This window comes from Haemorhous mexicanus, chromosome 20 (assembly GCF_027477595.1).
Source record: "Haemorhous mexicanus isolate bHaeMex1 chromosome 20, bHaeMex1.pri, whole genome shotgun sequence".
NCBI lineage: Eukaryota > Metazoa > Chordata > Aves > Passeriformes > Fringillidae > Haemorhous > Haemorhous mexicanus.
The window spans coordinates 11,259,677-11,285,665 of NC_082360.1; the positions used below are offsets into that span (position 1 = coordinate 11,259,677).

Here is a 25,989-nt window from a genome sequence, read left to right on the forward strand (position 1 = left end):
GGCCAGGCCGTGTCACCCCACGGGTCAGACAGGGAATCAGGAACACGAGCAGATGAAAAGGGAACAAGCTGCTGCCAAGCCCCAGCTCGAGCAGCCGCTGTGGTCCCCACAGAAAGGCAGGGAGGGCACAGAGCCCTGCAGCCTCCCCACAGAGAGGCAGGGCACACAGAGAGGCAGGGCACACAGCCCTGCCACCTCCCCAAGGCCACCAGGGCGACAGCTCAGGAGGTGGAGATCAAAGAGCAGCTGAGAAATGTCGAGCCCCGAGCTGCAGGAGCACACGAGGAGCACACGCTGCTGTCAGCACAGGTGGAGCAGCTCCAGCCCAGCCTTTGATAAGCACAGCCCTGCTGGGAAATGAGTTCAGAGCTCCCATCCCAGCCAGGAACGTGCAAACATGGGGAACACGAGCCAAGGGCTGAGCTCCACCACAGAAATCATCACTCCAGATCCTTCTTAGTGTGTTTGGCACCGACCACGCTGAGCCAAGGGCTGCCCCCAGGGACAAGAGGGGACCCCCAGCAGTCAGGAGCTGCCTTGGGGTCACCAGCACAGCACAGCCCTCAATTTTGGGGCCAGAAAGCCAAAGGGAGCGTGTGGCAGGCACGCTTCCATCCTGCAGCAGGAGGGATGCAGAGCAGGGAGGGATGCAGGCTGTGCCCACTCCAGCTCGGCTGCCAAGGAAGGATTGGTCAGGACCAGTGGCACAGAGCAGGGGGAAAAGAGAAAGGAAAGGTCAAGGAAGAGAGAGGACTGGGCTGGATCGATGCAGCAGGCAGAAATACCTGGAAGGAGTAAACATGGAGAGCAGGGAGGATTTGCTTAGGCAATCACGAGGGAGAAGAGCTAGAAATGGGATAGGATTAAAGAGAAGTTGGGTCGATGAGCAGGGGAAGAGCATTTGAGCAGGCAAACCTGCTGAAAGCCCCCCACAGCACAGAGGCAAAACGAGCAGAGCAGGGGTCCTCAGCCCCGAGAGCTTCTCCTCATGCCCAAAACTGCTGCTTGTGAGGCAGCTGGCAGGCCCTGGAGCAGCCTCAGGGGTGGCACTGTCCCCTCCTGCAGCCCACCCAGCCCTGTGTGTCACCAGGGAGGTTGGGTGGTATGTCCAGCCAGGCACAGCCACGCTGGATCCCAGTTTGGGGCTATCCCAGGCTCTTCCACAGCCAGGAAGGAGAGCAGAGCTTGGGATGAGCCCTGACCCAACCTCTCCCCTGCTATGGCAAATAAAACAACAGCCCCACAGCAGGGAATGGCCACCACAGAAGCCCAGACTCATTTCCAGACACATTCCCCACATTTCTGGGGTCACTGCCCCTGCAGGAGCCACCCAGAAGCACAGCAGAGCCCTGCAGGTTTCCCAGGATGGGGAACAACCTCCCCCTGCCCTGCTCAGCACCAGCACCCCCAGCCAGGGGGGCCCTGGCCCTGATGTGCTCCCCACCAGCCTCCCCCAGCCAGCTGCAGCCAGAGCTCCGTGGGGATCAGAGCTGGGCCACGGCTGCTGATGGACATCCAGGGTGATGGGAGAGGCAGAGCAGGTCCTGGCAGCCAGCCCCAGAGCTGGGCATGCCAGGCTGCCCTTCTCCCATGGGAAGGGCTGTCTCCCCTCGTTTGTCACATCTGCAGCAGCCCCAGCCCTGCACACATGTGGTGTTACATAAAACCCAGAGAGCAGAGCAGCAGGGGAATGCTGGCTCCAGCCAGCCTCACCTTCTCCTTCTCCTACCCAAAACCTTCCCCAGAGCAGGGACAGCCTGGATCAGCAGCTCAGTCTGCACAGATCTGGTAGCCAAGGTCCTGCACAGGTACCTCCAGGAACACCCCAGGGACCCAGGGGCAGCCACAGCTCCTCTGGTCACCCTCTGGAAGGGCCTGAGTCCTGGCAGGAATTGGAGTTTCTGCCCAAGATCCCGTCCAGCCCTGCCCTCTGGCAGTGGGAAGCCATTCCCCCTGTCCTGTCACTCCAGACCTTGTCCAAAGTCCTCCTCTTGGAGCCTCCTTAGACAGTGGAAGGGGCCTCTCCTCTCCTCTCCTCTCCTCTCCTCTCCTCTCCTCTCCTCTCCTCTCCTCTCCTCTCCTCTCCTCTCCTCTCCTCTCCTCTCCTCTCCTCTCCTCTCCTCTCCTCTCCTCTCCTCTCCTCTCCTCTCCTCTCCTCTCCTCTCCTCTCCTCTCCTCTCCTCTCCTCTCCTCTCCTCTCCTCTCCTCTCCTCTCCTCTCCTCTCCTCTCCTCTCCTCTCCTCTCCTCTCCTCTCCTCTCTCCTCTCCTCTCTTTTCTCCTCTCTTCTCTCCTCTCTTCTCTCCTCTCTTCTCTCCTCTCTTCTCTCCTCTCTTCTCTCCTCTCTTCTCTCCTCTCTTCTCTCCTCTCTTCTCTCCTCTCTTCTCTCCTCTCCTCTCTTCTCTCCTCTCTTCTCTCCTCTCTTCTCTCCTCTCTTCTCTCCTCTCTTCTCTCCTCTCTTCTCTCCTCTCTTCTCTCCTCTCTTCTCTCCTCTCTTCTCTCCTCTCTTCTCTCCTCTCTTCTCTTCTCTTTCTGGGTTTGGGCACACGTCCTCCCTCAGCCTAAATCCCAGCAAAACCTGGAGAGAGTCACCTGGGCTCGGAGTCCTTCCCCATTTGACTTTCACACAAACCTCATAACCTGGTTTGTGCAAACTCTGCCATTCCCAGCTTCCTGACCTACACCTAAAATTATTTCTCCTGATGGGAATACCCAAATGAGGTTTCAATGACAAAAGTTTATAAACCCCCACAGGTTATTTGGCACAGAGGTGTTTAATGTTTAAATCATTGCCCTGGGAGCAGGGCTGGGTGAAGGCAGAGGCTGAGCTCTGCCCCCCTGCCCCCCCAGGGTCACCCACTGTCACCTGGGTCAGGCACAGCCTTCCAGGACACACAGCCAGCCCCAGCACTGCTATTTAAGCTGAATTACAGCCAGTTTTGTCTCAGCCCGATGCAGAAATCCAATTGCTCACAGTGCTAATATGATTTGATAAATACTTTGAACCAACATAACTTCATTGCTGAGCTGCTGATTCAATCCAGGTCCCAAACCCACCATGACCTTGATTTCATGGCCTGATCACAACCAGCCTTTAATGAAATTACAGCACTTGAGCTTCCTTGGTGATTGTTTAATCTTAATATTGTTCTAATTCTTCTTCATCAGAGATGTGAAGTGAGTGGAATTGGTTTGTTCTCCTGGTTTCCATCACGGGTCAAGCCCCATCTCAGTCACTCCACGAGGAAGAGGAGGCACGGGAGGCTCCCAGCCCTCACTCCTAGTATGGAACAGCAGCTCAGGGCTGATTCCAAGGGAATAAAAGCCTGGCTGAATGTGACACTCAGCAGCAACAGCCCCCAGCCACAGCATGGCTCCTGCCCAGGACAGGGCCTGGGAGCTGGGAGAGCACTCCTGCAGCCTCCTGGGGCTGGTTCAGAGCTGCAGACCAGAGGTGTTTTAACTCCTCAGCCACCTCATGCTGCAACACTCGTTGGGAAAACTCCCCAAAAGCAGCAGGAGACAGGGGCCAGGTGATGTGGGACTGGCAGACCACCTGGACCAGCTCTGCCCATGCAGTGAGGGGCTGGGGCAGCTCAGCAGCCTCCTGCAAGAGTCTGTGAGCATCACACCCCCTCCAGCCCTGCTGCAGAGCTCCCCAGCCCCTGCTGTGTGCAGTCCCTGCTGGAGCCCAGGGTTTATTTCTGCTTTGTGAAGGGGGACAGCTGCATGGAACAGGTGAGATGTCTGGGCTCCTGCCCTGGGCCCGGAGTGATCCAGCAGGGTGGGAGCACAGCCAGGGGCTGTGCTCTGCCAAAAGCAGGGCCTGGGTGCCCCCAGAGCTGCTCTCTCTCTCTGACAGATGTTACATCACCCTGAGGTCCCTGCAGGACAGTCCTGCTGCCACCACGTGTCCCACCCCCCTCTCAGCGGCAGGTGGTGACAAGATGTGGTCACTCCACAGGTGGTGAGGAGGCAGAGAGGAGCAGCTCTGCTTCCTGCAGCATTAAATATGGAGGAAGATGATGACAGAGCACCAGACTCCTGGCTGGCGGCTGCTCCAGCAGCTTCACAGGACCAGCCTTCAGCAGAGCAAGATGTGACTGCTGCCTCCGAGGAGGTGACACTTCCCTCAGCAGCAGCTTCTCCCACGAGGAGAAGGAACCAGTGCATTAGGAGACTCCAGCCAGCCCTGGCTGATGGCTCTGTGGTCCCCAGGCACCAGCCTGGCACAGCCATCAGCATCCCAAAACCATCCCCAGCTGCATGAGCAGCTCCCAGGAGACCACCAGAGGTCTGGCAAGTGGCCACAGGGGTGGCTTTGGGCCAACTCAACAAACCAGGCTGAGCAAAGCAAAGCCCCTCACAGCCCCTGATCCACTCAAACCTGGTTTCACCTCCCCAAAGCTCAGTTCCAGCTCCCCAAAGCTCAGTTCCAGCTCCCCAAAGCTCAGTTCCAGCTCCCCAAAGCCCGGTTCCAGCTCCCCAAAGCTCAGTTCCAGCTCCCCAAAGCCCGGTTCCAGCTCCCCAAAGCTCAGTTCCAGCTCCCCAAAGCCCGGTTCCAGCTCCCCAAAGCCCGGTTCCAGCTCCCCAAAGCCCGGTTCCAGCTCCCCAAAGCCCGGTTCCAGCTCCCCAAAGACCGGTTCCAGCTCCCCAAAGCTCAGTTCCAGCTCCCCAAAGCCCCAGACAAGGCTCTCTCCTCAGACCAACACCCCCACAGCTCCAGGCTGGACCCCTCTTGCTGCAGTCCCCCCTCTCTCCTCTTCCCAGGCAGAGGAGAGCCAGTGTGGAGGGTTTTAACCCAAAACCTCTTTTTCTGCTGAGGAAACACCAGCTCTGCAGTCAGCAGAGAAAAGAGGGGAAGTGCCCTCTTGGCTGCACTCAGCAATTTTAACTTTGTGTGCAGATCTAAGGCAAAGCAAACCCCCACTGAGAGCAGCAGAGCAGCCACGGGATCACAGCACACTCTGGGCTGGAGGGGTCTCATAGCTCTGAGAGCTCAGAAAGCTTTTTTGGAGATCAGCACTTCCTAAACACTTACTGCTGGAAGACTGAAGGCAATGGGCTCTGATCCTGCCTCCCTGCCCCGGGAGCTGTGCCAACAGGAGAGCCCCATCCCATCAGGAAGGAGGCTCAGCCCACCCTCCAGCCCAGCTGGGATGGCTTCCCTCCTCCTCCTCCTCCTGGGGATGGGGATCCCTGCCCTGGCCTCTTCTCTGGCAGCAGCTCTCACAGGTGGGGTGACAGAGCTTTGATCCCCTGTCCCCCCAGTTGGGCTCAGGCCTGACAGGGCTTTTCTGGCTCAGCAGAAATTGCAGAGCTGGGACTTGTGGAGATGCCAGGCTCAGAAGTGGTTTCAGCTGCTCTGGAGAACAGCAGAGTCTCCACCACAGGGGGCTGGACATGAGGAGTGTGCTGGCACCTTCCAGACCAGCTCCAGCACCTCCCAGCCCCGCTCCAACACCTCCCAGCGCTGCTCCAGCAGCTCCCAGCGCTGCTCCAACACCTCCCAGGCTGGCTCCAGCACCTCCCAGTGCTCCAGCACCTCCCAGCCCCGCTCCAACACCTCCCAGTGCTGCTCCAACACCTCCCAGCGCTGCTCCAGCACCTCCCAGGCTGGCTCCAGCACCTCCCAGCCCCGCTCCAACACCTCCCAGCCCTGCTCCAGCACCTCCCAGCGCTGCTCCAGCACCTCCCAGCCCTGCTCCAACACCTCCCAGTGCTGCTCCAGCACCTCCCAGCGCCGCTCCAGCACCTCCCAGCCCCGCTCCAACACCTCCCAGTGCTGCTCCAGCAGCTCCCAGCGCTGCTCCAGCACCTCCCAGTGCTGCTCCAGCACCTCCCAGTCTATCTCCAGCACCTCCCAGTGCTCCAGCACCTCCCAGCCCCGCTCCAACACCTTCCAGCCCTGCTCCAGCACCTCCCAGCCCCGCTCCAACACCTTCCAGCCCTGCTCCAGCACTTCCCAGCCCTGCTCCAGCACCTCCCAGCCCTGCTCCAGCACCTCCCAGTCGGGCTCCAGCACCTCCCAGCCCTGCTCCAGCACCTCCCAGTGCTCCAGCACTCCCAGCCCAGCTCTGGCTGTGCCACCCCAGCACCTCCCAGAGCTCTGGCTCCACAGGGACCCACAGGCTGAGCCCAGCAGATGATGGTGGCTGCATCCTTCAGTGATTCACAGCAGCATTTCCCAAACTCCAGTGCAATTAAGGATGTCACCTCCCCAGCACAAACCTCACTCTGCCTGAGACTAAATGCCACTAAATGCCACCAAATTCACCCTCACGAGCAAAGTGCCACCAGTGTCCAGGTGTCCTCCAGCAGACACAGATCTCTGACGTGTGAAGAAGCAGACCCTGGTGCCAACACAGCACACACACCTGGCCTGGAGACAGGACCAAATAAGTCCTGGCTGCAGGAATTCACCTTCCCCTGTGCAAGCACCCCTCGTGCCACCACGGCGCAGTGGCTGCAGCTCCTGTGGCAGCTCTCACTGCCAGCCAGGGCACCCTGGGGCATCAGGAACCCCTGAACATCCCTGGATGGGGCCAGGCCCACGGTGCAGAGGGCACAGAGGGCACAGCAGAGGGCACAAACTCCTGCTGCGGATCCCATGAGTGCCACAGCCCCTGGGCACTGCCAGGAGGTGCCCGGGGTGCCCCTCAGTGAGAGCCAAGCCTGGCTCCCCCTCAGTGGGAGCTGTGCCTCCCCCGTGCCCACCCCCACCACACATCACACTGCTCTGATTCACCGCAGCCACCCCCGTGGAGGGGGCACAGGCACAGAAAACACACAGAAAACACCAGAAACACCAGAAAACACCAGAGGTGGCTGGAGCAGGGGCAGGCAGGCAGCTCCAGCCCCACTCTGCACTGTGCCCATGGGAACAGCCCGTCCCAGCGCTGGCTGCCACCCCCTGCCACCCACACCTCCCCAGCAGAGCCTTCCCCAGGGCTTTGGCACAGCCCCACCACCCCCTCGGGTGTCCCCAGCCCTGCCTGCAGCTCCTTGTCCCCCTGGTGTCCCCCTGGTGTCCCCAGCCCTACCTGCAGCTCCTTGTCCGAGTACTTCTGGGGGTTCTTGCTGCCCTGGCTCTTCTTGCGCAGTTTCTTCAGCTCTGCCTGGCACTTGTCCAGGGAGTCCCCCTTGCTCCTCTGCTCTGTCTGGTATTTCTTCAGCGCAGCCTGGAAGCCACAGGAGACAGCCCTGAGCCCTCACAGCCAAGGGGGGACAGAAACAGGCAGAGCCCCCGCGACTGGGGGACCCCCAGGGCTCGGTGTGATGTCCCCCAGCAGGTGACAGGTGACAGGTGACAGGGGACAGGGGAGCCCCAGGGCTGTGCCAGACTCACAGACACAAAACTCACACTCAGGTACCGGGAGTCCAGCTCCACCTTCTGCTCCAGCTGCGTCAGGAGCTCGTTGTGGAAGGACTTGAGCTGCAGGGAGAAAGGAAACACACAGGGCTTGGGGAGCACTGGGGGGCACTGGAGAGGGGCTGCAGGGCTGGGAGAAGCGAGGGACAGGCTCAGGGAGGGCCCAGCAGGGCCCAAGAGGATGCCCAAGCAATGCAGAGCCTTTGGAGCTCAGCAAAGCTGTGGCAGAGGGGCTGGTGGCACCTGGACAAGGCACAGGAAAGCATTTCCCACTGCCAGGGACCCTGGCACGCCAGGCTGGGCACTCACCATCTCCTCCAGCTGGTTCTGGATCTGCCTGTGCACCTCTGCCATCTGGAAGAGCACGTCCCCTGCAGACACAGGACAGGAGGGGTTTGAGGCACCGAGCTCAGGGGACACCCAGGGCTGGGGCAGCAGCACTCTGCTGGCAAGGAGGGGTCCCCAGGCAGTCCTGGGGGCTCCTGGAGCACCCCTGTGCCCACCCTGGGGAGCTGCAGCGAGCACACCTGAGACACTGGGACAGGCAGGGGGGAACCAGGACCAGCAGCAGGACCCCATCCCCAGGGGCAGCCCTTGCTCCCCTGGCCCAGCTCAGGGACAGGCACAGCCCTGGCACTCAGAGCAGGGCAGAGGACACGGGGCTGAGCCCTGGGATCCCCCATGCCCCCAAGGAACCCCAGCTCTGCTCTGCCCCCAAGGAACCCCTGCTCTGTCTGCCCCCAAGGAACCCCAGCTCTGCTCTGCCCCCAAGGAACCCCAGCTCTGCTCTGCCTCCACAGAACCCCAGCTCTGCTCTGCCCCCAAGGAACCCCAGCTCTGCTCTGCCACTTCCTTTGATTTTTCTTGTCCAAGGGCTGCAGCCCCACGCCCAGTGCTGTCCTGGAGGAAGGGCTGTGGCCTGGCTCAGCAGGAGCCCCAGCTGCCTGCAGCCAGACACAGACACAGACAGGAGCATCCTTCAGGAGCAGAGCCAGCACCAAGAGCCCTGTCTGTGGATCAGAGCGAGCCTGGGGACAGCCCAGCTCTGTCAGCTCTTCTCAGAGCTGGCTCTGGGAGCTTTTCCTTCCAGCATGGCAGGCTACAGCTTCCCAAGAGGCTCCCAGCCTCTGTGGAGCTGTTTGTACATGAAAGCCAGCATCTCACTGGGCCAAGGGAACGAGTGGGAGCACAGCTGGGCCAGCCCCAGCCCCAGCCTGTCCCCCCATGTCCCTGGGCACAGGGGCCACGTGCCAGCTGAGTGTCAGCACCCCCAGCTGAGCAGGAACACCCTGCCTCAGCATTGCTGTGCTCTCCTGCCCGGAGCAACCCGTACTTTGCACCACACTCTGTGTCCCAAACCCTTCTGCAAACATTAAATCCCATCCTGGGCAGGCTCTGCCCCCCCTGCTGCAGTGCCATACCCGGCTGTGGCACTGGCTGTGGCAGGGCCACCGTCCCCTGTGCCCCCTGAGCGAGCTGCAGCAGTGCCCAGGGTGTGCCAGAAAGGGAGGGGTGCCCAGCTGGCAGAGCTCTGCTCCTTGCCCAGGCTGTCCCACCAAGGGAGGGGTGCCCAGCTGGCAGAGCTCTGCTCCTTGCCCAGAGTGTCCCACCAAGGGAGGGGTGCCCAGCTGGCAGAGCTCTGCTCCTTGCCCAGGTTCCCACCCAGCCCACTGTGAGTTTCCAGCCCAGCAGCACACAGCTCTGCAGGGTCCCACGTGAGCAGGGGGCCAGGCCAGGGCTCAGCACTGCAGCAGCTGCAGGAAATCCCTCCCTGCTGCCCGGGCTGCAGGGCTCAGTGGTGGGAAGTGCAAGGAGCCCTGATGTCACACCCAGGTGGCTTTGTCAGGGGATCAGTGCAAGGGTGGCTCTTGCTATTCCCAAAGCTTGCACCACCCCCTGTCCCTCCCCTTCCCGTTTGGCTGGGGTGGAAATCCCAGGAGTGCTGGGGTGGGGCTCTGGCCACCATCACAGAGCTCCTGACCCTCCTGAGAGCAGGACTGGGGCACAAATGGCATCCCTGTGCCCAAACGCAGCCCTGGGCACCCTGCCTTGGGGCCAGAGGGCTCAGTCCCCCTCCCACACTCCTCTCCAGGGAACTGGCCCGTTCCCAGCAGCTGGGGTGGCTCGTGGAGCTCTCTCAGCACTGATACCCATCTTTGGGCTCAGCGTGCCCCTGCTCCAGCACCACCCCTGGGCTCCTGCTGGGGTGTTCCAGCCCCACATCAAAGGCAGCAGCACTCAGAGCCCTTCCCAGAGCACAGCCTCACTGGGGACACTGCTGTCACCCCAGCACTCAGAGCACAGCCTCACTGGGGACACTGCTGTCACCCCAGCACTCAGAGCACAGCCTCACTGGGGACACTGCTGTCACCCCAGCACTCAGAGCCGTTCCCAGAGCACAGCCTCACTGGGGACACTGCTGTCACCCCAGCACTCAGAGCACACCCTCACTGGGGACACTGCTGTCACCCCAGCACCAGGAGGTGACAGGAGGGCAGCTGGACACTGCCCAGAGCTTCCCCCAGAGCCTGTCCCCAGCAGGAACCAGCTCCAGGCTTCCCACCACCCCTGCAGCCCAGCTGGGGGCAGGATTTGAACCAAACCCCCTAAACCACCGTGTGGGTTCCCCTGCCACCCCACACCTGCACACTGTGAGCTGCTGACAAAGCCCTGCAGAGCAGGGGAGGCTGAGACATCTCACCCCAAGCCCAGAGCTGCAGGGATGAGCTGAACTGTGCTAAGGGACACCACGGCAGCTGGGAAGCCTCAACAGCCCAAAACCCGACTTGGAAAAGAGCCTGTGGCACTGTGCCAGGGGTACCACGGTGAAACTGGGGGGGACCACCCCAGGGTGGCAGGGCTGGGGCACAGCCCTGGCAGCAGCAGAGCCACCCACGCCAGGGCCGCTCCCTTCAGCTGCCAGGGGGATTTATTTGAGGATTAACCACCTGAACTCCCCTGTGCAGCAGGACAGAGCTCAGGCCACCTGGGAGCTGCCAAAACACACATCCTCCAGGTGGGGAAGCCCGGGGCAGGGCAGAGGCAGCACACGGGAGGAGGAGGAGGAGGAGGAGGAGGAGCTGCTCGGGGCTGACTCACAGTATCGCCCTGGGAGAGGAACCACAGCTGCTATTGTGGGCCCTGCCCTTCCACACCCAGCCCACAGCAGGCAAACAGGTTGTTCCACATCCCTGCCATCCCTGCTGGCACCAGGGCAGCAGCTGCCCCTCCAGGAGGTGAAGCAGTGGGAGCCCAGCTCCCAAGGGTTTGCTCTGCAGCTCTCAGAGCCTCAGGGTCACTTTCTGACACCCCTCTAAGACAGGCTGCAGGCCATTCCTAGGGAAAACACCAAGGATGAGTTAATCAAGGAGCAAAAGGCAGAGGCAGAAGGTGGGCAGGGCTGCAGCAGCCCAGGGTGCCCTGCAAGGGTGGCAGGAGATGGTGGCCAGTGCCAGGGGAGCATCTCCCAGCAGCAGCACCGTGCCTGCCCCACTCCTGGGGCCAGGACTTGGGCACATCCCCAAGGAGCAGCCAGCAGTGACCCTGCTCACACAGCACCTGGTGCTGAGGATCTGATGCAGCCAGACCTGAGGCAAAGGCCAGCAGGGGCAGAGGTGGCACCTGGGGCACGGTGGCTCAGTGACCTGAGGGTTTTTCCAGCCTGAGCAGTCCCACTGAGAACCCTGCAGTGTGATTTTGTGCTCCCTCTGAGCAGCACAGTGTGCCCCAGGCTCTTAGCAGCTCCTTCCAGCCCAGCCCAGGCTCTGAGCTGCAGGATCCTGTGCAGGGGGAAGGAGACAGCGTGGGGAAACAATCAGCTTCTCCTCTCCAGCTGACTCATCCCTTTCCTCTCCACGAGGGTTTCACTTCTGCCAGCCCCAGAGGCTGGGGCCATGTGCTGATAACTCACCAGGCTGCTCCAGCCCCGCCTGGCACTGCCCGAGGGGTTTTTCCTTTGTTTATTGACACACCAGGTCAAGGGAACACCAGGAGCTTCCCAAGGCCCCCTGCCCTGGGCTCCCAGCTCCTGATCAGTGGCCCCCTCAGGCTGGGCAGTGGCCCCTGAGCCTTTTGGCAGGGACACATCACTGGGACACCCCCGGGACACCCCTGGGATGTTCTGTGCCCCCCACAGCCCCCCTGGATGGGGCAGTGCTGGGGCTGTACCAGGATGCACAGCCCAGCCACCCCCAGTGCTGGGCCAGGGGCTGTGCTGGTGGCACTAGTGAATTCAGGGCTGTACTGGTGGCACTGGTTCATTCAGGGCTGTGCTGGTGGCACTGGCTCATCAAACACCCCCACAGTGCCCAGCCTGGCCTGTGTGACCCAACCCCTGCACACCCTGGCAGCTGCAGAGGGGCAGCAAAGCCCTCCAGGACCTGGAGCTGGCCACAAACCCTGCTCAGAGCTGCCAAGCTCCCCCTGTGCTGAGGGAGGGCAGCCCCCAGCCCGTGGGCACACACAGGACCCCTCCCTCCCCCCAAGGACCCTCCCCAGCACAGGCCCAGGGCAGGTGGGCAGCCTGGGAGCTGTCACCATCGCCAGGGAAGGTGAAAGCCAGACTTTGCACACATCTGCCACACGCTGGGAGCCCCAGCCAGGCCACATGGTCCTCACAGATGCTCATGCACAGCCCTCCTCCTCCTCCACCTACCGAACACAGGCTGGGGAGAACCAGCCTGGGCTGGCAGCTCCTCGTGGCAGGGATGGAGGCAGCAGAAAAGCCCTTCCCAAGGCAGCAGAAGGCAGGAAAAGCCCTTCCCAAGGCAGCAGAAAGCTTTCAGAGGGCTGTGCTGTGTCTCTGCACCCTCATTCCTGCAGCTTGCCTTCCTCCAGCAGCACAAAGCTGTCACCCACAAGGTGCCAGGTGCCTTGTTAAGCCCAAATTTAAAGGATCCCCAGCCAGGAGCTCACCTCCAGAGCAGGGACACTGCCACAGAGCACAGCAAAGTGTTTCCTGGAGCCCTGTGTCCCCCTGGGCACTGCCCTGACGGGCTCCCAGTGGGCACCAAACCCAGCCCCAGCAGTGCCCAGTCCCCCTTGGGCACCTGTGGGATCCACACCCACACCTCTGCAGGGCAGAAGCACCTGCCCAAAACATCCCCCAGCGCAATGAGCAGATCAATCCCTGCTCCCCGGGGATGGCCCTGGATCCATGGAAAGGCTGCACAGGGCTAGGAGCACCTGGGACAGGGGGAGGTGTCCCTGCCCGTGGCAGGGGTGGGGCTGGATGAGCTGTAAAGTCTCATCCAAGCCATTAGGGTGCCCCATCCTGATTTGAGCCTGGAAATAAAAAGCCATTGCGTGCCAGGGGCTCCTTTCAGCTCAACAAGGGCTGGGTGATTCCTGCCCGTGCTGCCCTTTCACAGCCTGGGTGTCACCCAGGGCAGCTTCACTCTCCCAAGGCACCTTCCAGGCACCAGAGCTGAGCTGAAGGCACCTCCAGCCCTGGAGCAGCTTCCTGCTCAGCCCCAGCATCCCGGGGGAATGCCTCCAGCTCTGCCCGGCAGGAGAAGAAAGAAAACCCCTTCCCATGACTTTCCATGGCCCAGTTTTCAAGAAGGACAAAAGAAATGACATTTTGAGCAGCATCCAAGGGACCCAGGCAGGAGCTGGACAAGGGCCAAAGTCACCTGAGGACTCGTGCATGAGGCTGGAGCTGTTGAAGGGGCTGCTGGTCAGACACAGGCTCCTCATGTCACATTATCTTCCCCAAAGCCACCACAAGCACCAGGGGGGTGAAGAACAGACCCAGGAGCCTCTCGAGGGCACCTGAGGGCACAGAGCCCATCCCAAACACCAGGGCTGGCCAGCAGGGACCTGCACAGGGCAGAGTGACCTCTGCTGCTGGGGGACAGTGACAGTGACAGCCCCATGGGGCTGGGGACACCCCAAAGCCCCAGCTCTGCCCCCCAAAGGCCACGGTGGGCTCAGCCAGCCCCAGCAGACACTGCAGCTGGGCCTGAGCCCCAGAGCTGATTACAGCTCAAGGGCATTACTGCTGCTCTTGCTGCCACTCTTCCTTTCCCACGCAGGATTATCCTGTCTACACACAGCTCCCCAAATCTGATGGGGAATTCAGGAGAGTGCCCCGTGCCAAGCAGGAGCTGAGCCCAGAGCTCCAGAGAGCTCCCTGTTCCAGGAGAGAAAGCTGCAGCCCCCTGCCTTGGGACACCTCCTGGGCCAGAAAGGACACCAGGGAAAAGCACCCAGCTCAGCCAAGAGAGGGGTCTGGAGGGAAAACAGCTCAGGTTTTCCCTGTGGAGGCTGGGAACAGGAGCTGCAATCCTGACAGAGCACCCCACAGCCCTGGTGACATCTCGAAGCAGTTTTCCCTAAAACCTCATGGAAGAAAATCCCACTCGGGGAGGGAGCTGGGGACACACCATCACTGGAAGCAGCAATGAAGAGAATTCCTGTTTACTGCCCTAAATGAATCCCCCTGGATCCCTGGCAGTGCCCAAGGCCAGGCTGGACAGGGCTGGGGGCACCCAGTGGGACAGAGGGACGTGTCCCTGCCATGGCAGGGGTGGCACTGGAGGGGCTGTAGGGTCCCTTCCAGCCCAGAGCAGCCTGGGGTGCTGTGGAATACCCCAGAGCCCCTCTGTGGCACTGCCAGCCCAGGGAGTGACCAGGCCAAGGTGTCCCCAGGAGGAGCTGCAGCCCAGCCCAGTCCAGCCCAGCTGTTTGCACATCTGGCAGGGGGCTGTGCCCCAGCTGCTATCAGCTCCACTGAGCTGCAGCCAGGAATGTTATCTCCACTTTCTCCTGCCCCGAGCAGCTGCCACATCCCAGCAAACACCAGCAGGATCAGCAGAGGCTGAGGAGCACAGGAGCCTCCCTGGGACGTGCCCACACCAGGAGGGGAAGGAGCAGCCAGCTGGGAGCACTTCCCACCCCAAAACGCTCCAGCCACGCGGGGAGGTGGCACCAAGGACACCCAACCCTTGTCCCTGGGTGAGAAGCAGGGCCAGAGGTGCCCAAAGCCAGGTGTGAAGGTGAGCAGGGCTGGGGCTGCCCTGCAGAGCTGGCAGGGTGGGGCTGCCCCAAGCTCCCTGGCAGGAGGGCAGAGCTGGCTGTGCCCAGCCCCAGAGAGCAGGGGCAGCTCCTCCAGGCTCTGCAGCACACAGGGCTCTTTGTTTTATTTATTAAACAGCAGCAGATTGCTCCAGGCAGCTCTAATCCAGACTCGGTTTCCATAGACACTTCCCCAGCACAATTCCCAGGCAGCAGCAGGGCTGGGGGAGCGGCTCTGCCACCAAATCCAGAGCCCAGGGGCTGCTCCCGACTCCTGCAGCCTTTAGAGCCCTTTCAGCTCCAGCTCTCTGCTAATGGCCTGCCCCGGAGAGATGCTTTAATGAGCACTTTGCCAGAGCTGCGGGAGGCATGGGGGGAGGAGGAGGAGGAGGGGCTCACCTGGGACTGCACACACACCAGACCAAGACCCAGCTCACTCCATGAGAGCCTTAACAAGGTGCAGCATCCCAGGGGGAGCTGGGAGGGTCCCCTCAGACCATGGGGGGACCTTGGAGTGTCACCTCTCAAACCATGGGGGGAGCTGGGAGGGTCCCCTCAGACCATGGGGGGGACCTTGGAGTGTCACCTCTCAAACCATGGGGGGAGCTTGGAGGGTCCCCTCAAACTATAGGGGGACCCTGGAGGGTCACCTCTCAAACCACGGGGGGAGCTGGGAGGGTCACCTCAAACCATGGGGGGAGCTGGGAGGGACCCCTCAGACCACGGGGGGACCTTGGAGGGTCCCCTCAGAGCAGGGCTGTGAGGAGGGAGGACCCAGCAGGATGTCTGGGCAGGAGGGAGGCTGGCAAAGCAGCTCCCCTGGAAAGGATTTCCTGGGAGATGAGTGTGAGAAAGGGGAAGGAGGCAGCAGCAGTCACAGCTCGTGATGTTTGCCATGGACTGGGCAAACACGAGGCCCTGGCAGTGGGCACAGGGAGGCTCCAGCAGGGCAGAGCTGCTGCAGCCAGGGCACCATCCCAGCCCCAGAGCACAGGGGACCCCGCCTGCCCCTCCAGAGGCCCCTGAGGGGCAGCTCAGCCCCAGCTGCCTGGCCAAGATCTGCTGCTTCCCCTTCTGCAAGTGAGAACAAACCACCACAAAACCACCCCGAGGCAGAGCCCTGGCACTCAGGGTGTCAGGGGGCTTCCCAAGCTGCACCAGCAGTAAATCCAGAGACACTGCCACCACTGAGACACAGCAGGGCCAGCTCCACGCTGAGCTGGTGCTCCCCAGCAGCACCAAAGAGCAGTTTCACTCCTGGGAATCTCCAGGAATCTCCATTCAGCAGCAAACTGGGCACTTACCCAACTCTTTTGATCCTTGGCTTTCACTGGCCAACTCTCCCATCTTCACCAGAGCATCAAAGTACCCCTTGGCTGCATATGTCATGCCTAAAAAGCACCAAAAAAGGGAGGTTATGCTCTCCTTAAAGGCTTTTAGAACTTGTGGGGCACCGAGGAGACTCTGGACACTGAAATAGGCATTACCTCAAAGGGCTCAACCCCACGGGGAGGGATCACACAACAAACAGAGGAAAAGCAGCAAAGAGAGCTGGAGCAGTGAGATTACAGGGTAATTTAGGATTGAAAAGGTCCATGCAGGACTGTGGTGGTTTTCATTGCAGTGCAAGCATCAGGCTGCTGGGAGAAATCACTGCAGAATAATTGAATATCACAGACTTTCATTACAGTTCAGCCTTGTTTGTTGACATTCCAGCTCCACACTCGACTCTAATCAGATAAGCAGGGGGTTTCCTCTAATCACAGAACACACTGTACAGCCCCAGCTCCAGCTTCCAGCACTGCTCTGCTCTGCCTCCTGGGCTCTGCACTTCCTCCAGCTGCCCCCAGCTCGGGGATCCAGGGGAAGGATGAGCCAAGCCAAGTTAAAAATTACAGGAAGATCCCTGGCTGCACAGCAGGGATGTGGGAAAAGCACAGAGCCAGTGATCCCAGAGGTTATCCCCAAGTGCCACGGCTGGTGGGACAGGGCAGCACAGGGCAAACAGCTCCACCTCCCAGGCAGTTAAAGATCAGAATATTTCAGAGGAATAAATAAAAAACACAGTCCTGAGGGCCAGCAGCTCTTCCCCCTGTCAGACCCTGCCTCTGCTGCCAGGAGGGAAAAGCAGCCCCCAGCCATGAACCCCACTCTGCTGGGATGCCCAGGAATGTGGGGAAAGCTGCTGCCTGTGGGGAGGCTGCCCTGTGCCCCTGGAATGTCTGGGAAGGGAAATGAGGGTGCCCTGTGCCCCTGGAATTTCTGTGCCCCTGGAATTTGGGGAAAGCTGCTGGCTGTGAGGAAGGTGCCCTGTGCCCCTGGAATTTCTGTGCCCTTGGAATCTGGGGAAAGCTGCTGGCTGTGGGGAGGCTGCCCTGTGACCCCTCGCCGGGGATCAGAGGGCCCTGGGCAGTGGAGCTGGGCGGGCACTGCCCTGTCAGGCTGGCTGAGCCATTAAACCCCAGCTCAAACCAGAGCCCAGCGCTGGCAGGACGCTGTGTCCGGGCACCTGGGAATGGGGGGAGGGCTTAAAAATCCTCCTGGGAACAGCCAGGAGCTCACCTGACCTGTGGGAAAGGAAGGGAAAGGTGCTGCAGGCAGGGAGCAGGATCCTCCCCAAAGGTCAGGTCCCAACCCCAGCACTTCAGACACCCAAGGGATTTTCCCCCCTGGCTGAAGGTGGTGACAGACTCTGCCCCGGGGGCGTTTTCACTGGGATTATTCCAAAAGAAAATCCAGGAGACACGTGCAGCTCTGAAGGGAGCAGAGCCCTCCCTGGAAAAACACAGCTCTGGGCTGAGCAAAGCTTACAGCTCCTTCAAGCCCAGCTGAGGAGGGCCCAGGCAGTGCACAAAGCCAGTTTCAGTCAAAATAGCCCTTTTTGGGGTTTAATCAATTCCTGGCTTCCTTTTGATCGCTTAAATCCACACCTCCCTAATGGCTCCCCATAGGATCCTGCATTCCCAATCCAGAGCTGCCATCAAGACTTTGAGGCTTTTCCCTTCTCCTCATTCTTCTGGGCAATTTAAACATTTCAATAGCACCTCTTTAAACAGAGCTTCAAACCTCAGCTCTCAGTACTTTAAACAAACATTTAAAGGACTGTTTGCAGATGTGTTTTGTTATCCTGCTGCCTCCCAGCATTTTCTCCCTGGAATCCCTCCTGCATCCTGGCCTTGCACATCACCACCCTCCCAGCTCCTTCCCCGTGGAACAAGGAACTTTTCCACAAAAACCCAAAGATTTTCAACAAAAACCAAAGGTTTTGCAGCTTTCCCCCTCCCCAGCCTGGCAGCCCCAAAGTCACTTACTTGCTAAGGCTTTTTCATAGGTCTTCCCCATAGAAATGAAATTCCTGAGGCTGGGATTGAACTGCTCCATGATCGTCTAAAGGGGAGAGAACAGGGCTGGGGTTAGCAGGGGAGATGGGGTGAACAGCTCCGTGCTCAGCTCTGTCCTGAGAAACACAAAATGAGAGAAAAAAAAAAAATCCTCCCAGCTCCCTGGAAGGGGCCCCAGGACCCTCCCTCATCCTGCAGCTCCACTGAGGAAGACCACGCTGGGTCTGAGCACACGAGGGGCAGGAACAAGGAACGAGGGGGCTCTGCAGTGCCCCAGCACCAGGTGCTTCCCCAGGAGAGCAAAGTGAGTGCCCCAAGCAGAGAATTATCAGATTTAGCACAAATACCCATAATAGCAACTGTCGGGGCTGTTTGGGGCAGCAGGAGCCCTCAGAGCAGCCAGGGGGGTGACCCCAGACCTGGGGATGGTGGCAGGTGATGTCCCACTCCTGGCACAGCCACAGAGAGCAGCAGGAAGGGCAGAAGAGCAGAATCCCAAATGTGCAGCCAGGATGGGGCAGGGCAGAGCCCCCAGCACCCCCTGAGCTGTGCCAGCCATGGCTGGAGCCAGTGCCAGGAGTGACACCGGGGTCCCTTGGCACTGCCACCTGCCCAGGGTGAGGGTGAGCCCCAAATGTGCAGCCAGGATGGGGCAGGGCAGAGCCCCCAGCACCCTCTGAGCTGTGCCAGCCATGGCTGGAGCCAGTGCCAGGAGTGACACCGGGGTCCCTTGGCACTGCCACCTGCCCAGCGCTGCCTGAGCTCTCCTGCCTCGCCCCAAGGCCCTCAGCTCAGATGGGGGAAGGAATAATCGGCTCAGGAGAACAAGAAGGGCTCTTTGTGTGCACAGCCCTCCCTGCCAGGGCCCTCACCCCAGCCCAGCCCCAGATCCCCATTCCCTCCCTGCATCCAGCCCAGCCCAGCCCCAGTCCTGAGCCCCTGCCCCACCTCGGGGACACCCTCCTGCCAAGGTGACACCAGAAAATGGAGCTGAGAGCCTGAGTGCCCCTGAGGGGGCTGCACCACGGGCATTCCTGCTGAGAATGGGGCATTCCTGCTGGGAATGGGGCACTCCTGCTGGGAATGGGGCACTCCTGCTGGGAACGGGGGCTCTGCACCCCCAGGCTGCTGGCAGAGCCCCAGCCCGGGCCGGGGAGGGAAGACAGGCAGACACTTACAGGGAATAAGCTGATTAAGCATCTGTCACCTCATCTCAGGCTGCCCCAACACTACAAAGCTCATTTTCTGCCTGAGGCATTTTTATCCCAGTTCCTGCTGCCCGGGCCTTGAGTCTGACACTGAATTTTCTCCCCACGTGGCTCCAGAGAGCCCTTCTGGGGCTCCTCTGGGCAGGACCCTGTGTGGGGCAGGCTCAGAGGGTGCCATCACCCCAGTGCTGCTATTCCAGGAGGAAGCTGCTCATCCTTCCAGGCTGAGGATGTCCCCAGAGCCTGTCCCCAGCAGACCCCAGGTCCCCACAGCACCAGCCAAACTGCAAAGGGCACATGATTGACGAGGCTAATGAGGAGCTGCCCCGCTAATTAAGGCTGCAGACCAACACCAGGGCCCCTGGAAGCTGTTTTGGGGCAGCTCAGAGCACTCTGGTGGATGTGCTCAGCCTGAAAGGAGAAAATGAACCTGTAGCAACCAGCCAGGTGTAGGAGACAATTGCACAGCAGTGAATGAGCCCGGGGAGGATTGCTCCATCCTGCCCACATCACCTTGAACTCCAGCCCAAAACGCACCTGGGCTGTCTCAGGAGCACCTGAGGCTGGGAGCCCTGGCCATGGCAGGGACAGGGACAATTCCCCTGGCCACAGCAGGGACAGGGACACAGCCCCACGCCCAGCCCGAGCGCTCTGAGGCTGAGCAATAGTTAAGCAGCAGAAAAGTTGGCAGGATTTCTGCAGGGAGGAGATTTTTGGGCGGTCTGCAGGTTCAGAGCAGTGTTTGTGTACAAGGACGAGCACGGGGACATGTAAATAGTGTGATTTTCTCAGCAGTGCCCGTGTAAACACGTCATCCTGAGCACGAAACCGAGGGAATTAATGATGGAACAGGATCCCCAGACAAAGCACCATCCAAAACCCAGCACATCTTGCCCAAAGCAGAGGGAATGAAAGCACAACCCAGCCCTGGCGCTGCTCGGGGCAGGTCCTGCTCCCCACTGATCCACAAGAGACATTTTAAAGCAACAAATAAAGATTTAAAATCCCCCAGAGGGGCTCGTGGAGCGGCTGAAGGAGCGGGAAGGTGACTCTGTGCTGGCCAAATAAAATTCACCAAGCCCCAGGAGGAAGTTTGCTGAAAGTGAATGTTTTTAAAACATTGTCCGGAGCCTCCAACAAAAACAGCCTGGCAGGATGAGAGCGGTGACAAGGGCTCCTCACTCCAGAGATAAAAATAGCCTTTTCCAAGCCCTCCTCTCACTGCCAGGCTGGGAAGGGAAGGTGACTCCAGGGCCTTCACACCCCCCTCCAGGTGAGACTGCCAAGGAGAAACGGTGGGAAATGAACAGGTTTGTGCCATGGAACGGCTCAGCAGCATCACCCCTCACACCAGGGAGGTGCTGGGGCTGCTCCCCTGGCAGCACAGGGCTCACCCCCTCCCTGCGGGGACCGGGGGCTCTGCCAGGGCTGCCCCCACAGGAGAGGTGAATCCAGGCTTGCAGGACACCAGCAGCAAAGCAAATATTCAGTAGCACTATGGCAGTGAAAGCAAATCTCATCCTCCCCAGATTTTTGCCCCCTCAGCAGCACCCACAAGTTGTTTGCCTTCCACGGGCTGCCTGGGCAGAGTTCAGAAAAACACAGACACAAAACCTGGCAGCCAAGGGTTGAAAGGGCTTTGCTTTGTTCCACTGAGCTGAATTCCCTGGGTAATACCACTCAGCTCCCCGGGATTGGCACGGCTTTATTCAGCTGCCAAAACTGAAACTAATGCAAAGCACAAGGTCTCCAGGACAGCCCTGCTCCGTGTGCTGGGGCAGAGGCAGCAGAAACAAGGTCCCTTTTCTGCCCTCTGAGCACACTCCAGCTACAGCCAGGATGCTCCAAGCTGTAAATTAGCCCAGAAGGAAAAGTTCAGAATCAGGGGAAAGAATAAAACACCCCAAAAGGAAGGAGCCCACAAGGATCACAGAATCCCAGCTCCTCAATCCCAAATTTAAGCCCTGCTCAAGCTGGAAGTGGCTCAGTCCTCTCCTGCTCAACAGCTGAAGGGCAGCGCTCCCAACACATCCCTGGAAGGGCTCCATGGATGTGGCACCTGGGACGGGGCTCAGTGGCCTGGGCAGAGCTGAGGGAATGGTTGGATCTGGTGCACTCCCAGGGTTTTTCCAGCCTTTTTAAGGATTTTGTGTCTCCCTGCAGGACTGACCCTGCACAGGGCCCTGGATTGCCTGGTGACCAGGAGGAGCAGGCTGGAGGGGCAGCACCAGGGGACTCTCAGTGCCACGCTGCAGAAGCAGCTCAGCCCCAAGGAAGTTTTATGTCTAAATGGGTCACCCCAGCTCCAGGAGCACTTTCATCATTTTGCTATCAATATTTAATGCCCAGCAAAGCCCAGTGCTGCCTCCTCCATCACTGCTTGTCCTGCCTGGCACCATCAGGAGCGGCCCTGGGGGTTTCAAGAGCCAAGTTTCTGTCAAGAAGGAGCCCAGGGAAAATCAGGGGGGAACGTCAGGGAAAAAACCAGTCCCCATCTAAAGGCATTCAGTTTCTCCTGGCTGTCATGCCAGAGGACAAGGGGACCCAAGTCCCAGGGCGAGGGCTCTGAATGAACATCTTTGTGTTGGGGTCTGGGTTTGAGGAGAGCTGGGATGAGGATCGACACGGGACACAGAGCCCCCAGCCCTCTGGGAACGCCCTCAGCACCCACCCATGGCCAGCCCTGCAAGCTGGGCCATCCTCGGGGCTGGCGTGTCCCCGGAGGAGCCAGGAGGGTCCCCACAGAGGTGGCACCAGGGGCTGAGCCCCAGGCTGTGCCCAGAGGAGCTGTTTGCCCTGTGCCCTGCCCTGCAACACGAGCAGCAGCACTGAAACCTTAACCAGGGCAGGCTCAGCACGACGGGCACCGAGGGCACAGCAGCACCCGGGGGAGCAGCACCCACCCTGGGCAGGCAGGAGCTGCTGCTCCCCAACACCTCAGAGCCCACCTGCCTGCAGGTGACCCATCTCCAGGGAGGCCAGCAGGGCTCTCCCAGCCTGGCATGGATGGATGGATGGATGGATGGATGGATGGATGGATGGATGGATGGATGGAGCGAGCCGCATTCCCAGCTCAGAGCCCTGGCAGTGCCAGAGCCCAGCCTTGGTGCCACCGAGCCCTGGGGTGCTCCCCACAGGTTTCCCAAGGATGGGCTGCAGGAAGCCTCAAGGCAGGAAGAACAGGGCATGGAATTTGGGGTGCCACAGGCTGGCTTCTCCCTCCTGCGCCACACTCATCATCCCTGCACTGCAAACACACCAAACCAGCCACAGTTTCCCTCCTGAACCCCTTGAGGAAGAATCGCTCCCATCCCTCTGGACACGAGGAGAGGCTGTGGTGCCACAGTAACATCGATTACAGCGGATGGGGAGCTAAGGGCCCTCAGGAATTCTGTCCACCTTCCTGCACCACAATTCAGCTTGGAGTTCAGGCTGTTGATAGGCAAACACCTCTTCAAAGGCAGAGCCACTCGCACAGCACTGCAAACCCATCTCCCGCATGGAAAAATGGCTTTAAAATGAAATGGAGGTTGGGCTGTAAACGGCAATAATCTCATCTGGCAGGAGGAGACAGATCTGTCTTCGGGGGAAGGAAGATTTGCCAGTCCCTGCTTTCTGCAAAAAGACAATCCGGAGCAGGGGCTGAGCGGGGAGGGAGCAGAGGGAGCTGCCCATCCTCATCCTCCCGGCCCGGGGCTCGCGGCAGAGCCCAGCCCGGCAGCTGTGCCGCTACTCCGGGCTCCTGGCAGTGAATCAGCACCGCCAAAGGTGGGATTACGTTGGCGGAAGGTGCCAGCAGCCTCCGTCTCCCTCTGTAATTACTCCCCGCGTGTAGGCAGCTGCCTGTAGTGGCAGCATCGGCTCGGGGGCGGCTGACAGCTCCTCCACCAGCTCATTAGCACAGTCACTCCGAGGGTGAGCGCTGCTTCTGGAAAACCATGACAATGGGCTCCCCAGCACAGCCCTCGGGAAAGCCGGAGCGGGAGCCTGGCATGGGCATGGGCAGCTGCTGCTCCTGCCAGACCCAAACCCGCCGGGACGGGCAGGGGCACGGCAGGGCTCGGGCACCCCGGGACGGGCAGGGGCACGGCAAGGCTCAGGCACCCCGGGACGGGCAGGGGCACGGCAAGGCTCAGGCACACCAGGACGGGCACGGCAGGGCTCGGGCAGGGGCACGGCAAGGCTCGGGCACCCAGCCAGGTCCCCGCAGGATGTGGCTTGGTGGCATCGCCCCCCTCCCGGGGGTTGTCTCCCCCTGCCCATGGCAGCGTTCAGGCTCCTGCACAGGCCAAAAATACACCTGGGTAACGGGGACTGAAGCACTGGGACTGGTTTTGGAGTCTCTCAAGGAGGTCCAGAACACCCCAGTCCCCGAGCCCCCGGGGGTGGCTGAAGTCCTCAATTGAGCAGGGACACGCCGGGTTCCTGCAGGCACCACATGGCACACACATCTCCAGAGGCCGAGAAAGCACTGCTGCTTCAGAGCAGCCGCTGCCCACCACAGGAACACAACCAGAGCCAGGACCACCCTTCTCCAGCCCCCAGCCCCGAGACACTGATTTTGGGTGAACCCACGAGACCTTCAGCAGCTCCATCTCCTGCATCTGGCTGCTCCCACCGGCATCCCAGGGAGCTGAGGTGTTCACTGCCTGATGGAGACCCAAGCCCCGGCTCTTGGCACCCCGGGCACCCGTGGGGCCGAGGGCTGTGCTCTAGAACAGCCGGGCCAGCAGTGGCCACTCAGCCCCGGTTCCCTGGGGATGGGCTCCGCACGTGTCGGGACAGCCGGACTGCCCTGGGCCGGGCCCGGGGTGACGGTGACCTGCTCCCCAAACGTGTCATTAGCCCCGTGCTTCGAGGACTCCACACCTCAAACAACAACTGAGTCACGGCTGGGGCTGCTCCCAGCCCCTGTTTGCCCAGGCGGCTCCGGCAGTGCCAGTGCACAGCGCTGGGAGCAGCCTGGGTGCCAGCTCTGCCCCGGACCAAGGACAGCCTGCACGAGGGCATGTCCGGGCACACGAGCTGCCTGCCAGGGTGGGAGGGAGCCCCAGGGACCACAGCAAAATGTCACCAAGATTTCTGGTGCCACAGCTCTGCCTGAGCAGCTGTTACACCCCAGAATCTCCAAAACCAACACTTCACAACTTCGCTGCCTCGGTACTTTTCGTACTACATTCTTCTATTTTTTTTTTTTTTTTCCCTGCTCTGTGCTCCCAGGTAACTCAATCCAAGCCCTTAAATCACAGGAAATCGTGCAAGCTTCCCAGTTTAACAAACGACATCCTGCGTTACACGTTAGGCTACAGCAGTTTTATTAGTCTTGCTCTCAAGACCCAGCAGAGCAGAAACCGCTTCCTCCGGGGGGTAACTCAAACCACACAAATTGTTGCATTTTCTCAGGACACCGGGAGCACAGCAGAAAGCAAAAACCGAGAGCTTCCCCAACTCCGGGGGACGGGGAAGGCTCGGAGGGCTCTGGCTTGTGGCAGAGCAGCGAGTGCCGGGGCGCGGGGCTGCCCCGCTCGGGGTGATGCGGGGACAGCGCTGCCCACGCGGGTCCCGGGGCCTGCGGGTCCCCCGGTAAGGCTGGGGGTGCCCGGGGAGGGCTCGGGGGCGCCCGGGGAAGGCCCGGGGGTGCCCCAGCAGCCGCTGCCGGCCCGGCCGAGCGGCTCCGGGCACATCCCAGGACCGGTCCCGGCGGCGCCGCCCGCGCCCCGCGCCCGCTCTGCCCCCGCGCGTCCCGGGGAGGGGAAACGCGATCACCCGGTAATTCCAACAACTCCAACCCGGGAAAGCGGCCAGCCGCGGCGCCGGGCACCTGTTGCGGACTCACCTTGTAGACATTCTCGGTGAGGCGGTGCACCTCCTCGGAGCGGGCCATGCCGGGCGGGCCGGGCAGCACCATGGGCGGCTGCGGGCGGGCGGGCGGAGCCGGGCGCGGGCGCGGGGAGAGCGCGGAGCTGCGGCCGCGGAGCCTTTTATCAGCTCCCGGAGGCCGTGCCCGCCCCGAACCGCCCCGGCCAGCCCCGCACCGCCCCGCGGGGAGGAGCCGGGCCGAGCCGGGCCGTGCGGGGCTGGGAGTGGCGAGAGGAGTACGAGCATCGCGGGGGAGGGAGGGACGCACGGCGCTGTGCCCCTGTGCGGGATCCCATGCCCGTTCCCCATGCCCGTTCCCCGTTCCCCGTGCCGCACCCCATTATTCCACGGTCCCCTCACACTCCGTGCCCCTCCTCCACCCCTCTGCCCATCCCACACCCCATAACCTGCCCTACACTCCTGCCGTACCTCACCCCACAGCTCAGGACCCCACACCATCCCCCAGCTTTACCCCACCCCGTGGCTCTCGCTGTGCCCCACATCCCTGAGCTGTCCCCGGCTGGAGCCCCACTCTGGAGCTGTGCTCCATCCCCAGCTGTGCCCTGGCGAGGGGATGGGTGAGGAGCACTCGGAGAAGGAAGAGCTGCCCGTGGTTTGTGGGGTGTTGGGAAGGAGGGTGCACATTGTCCAGGGAGCCGGAGAGCCCGGGAGAGGTGGGATGAGCCATCACCATGACTACGGCTCGGGATGCTCAGCCCAAGGGAGACCAGCCCCTGCCTGCCACCTTGCTGTCCCCAGGCTGTCCTGGCCAGCCAGGAGAACCAGGATTCCCATGGGAGGCTCTTGCCAGAGCTCCCTCAGGTCCTGTGGGACACCTAAGCCACACATCCCTGTCCTTCCCATGCCTTGGGCCAACGACAGTGGATTTTGCCCAGGTGCTGAGGGACACCAGGAGCAGGCCCGTGCCCTAGGGCCAGTGTCCCCAGCCCTGTGCCCTGCTGAGGGACACCAGGAGCAGGCCCGTGCCCTAGGGCCAGTGTCCCCAGCCCTGTGCCCTGCTGAGGGACACCAGGAGCAGGCCCGTGCCCTAGGGCCAGTGTCCCCAGCCCTGTGTCCTGCCTCACTGTCCTCCCCTGGGCTGCTCTCCTCAGGGTGAGCCGTGGTTAAACGGAGCCTCAGGGCCAGGCTGTGCCCCTGGGCTGAGCCCTCCTCTCCCTCCTCTCTGCTGAGAGA

At 61.1% G+C, this 25,989-nt stretch overlaps 1 protein-coding gene across 7 annotated transcripts in view; it reads right to left on the minus strand.

The window, feature by feature from the left end:
- Window positions 1-24,887, minus strand: part of BAIAP2 (BAR/IMD domain containing adaptor protein 2) — a 40,591-nt gene extending 15,704 nt beyond the window's left edge. For 2 of the 7 annotated variants that reach the window (XM_059864641.1, XM_059864634.1), the window contains exons 1-6: window positions 24,773-24,887; window positions 17,699-17,774; window positions 15,692-15,778; window positions 7,680-7,741; window positions 7,362-7,433; window positions 7,042-7,179 (exon numbers count right to left, since the gene is read on the minus strand). In XM_059864641.1, the coding sequence (XP_059720624.1) occupies window positions 7,042-7,179; window positions 7,362-7,433; window positions 7,680-7,741; window positions 15,692-15,778; window positions 17,699-17,774; window positions 24,773-24,844 (507 nt within the window). In that variant the 5' untranslated portion in view covers window positions 24,845-24,887. The remainder of the gene's footprint in view (window positions 1-7,041; window positions 7,180-7,361; window positions 7,434-7,679; window positions 7,742-15,691; window positions 15,779-17,698; window positions 17,775-24,772) is intronic. The other 5 variants (XM_059864639.1, XM_059864638.1, XM_059864636.1 and 2 more) reach the window with 4 other exon arrangements.
- Between the last annotated feature and the right edge of the window lie 1,102 nt (window positions 24,888-25,989).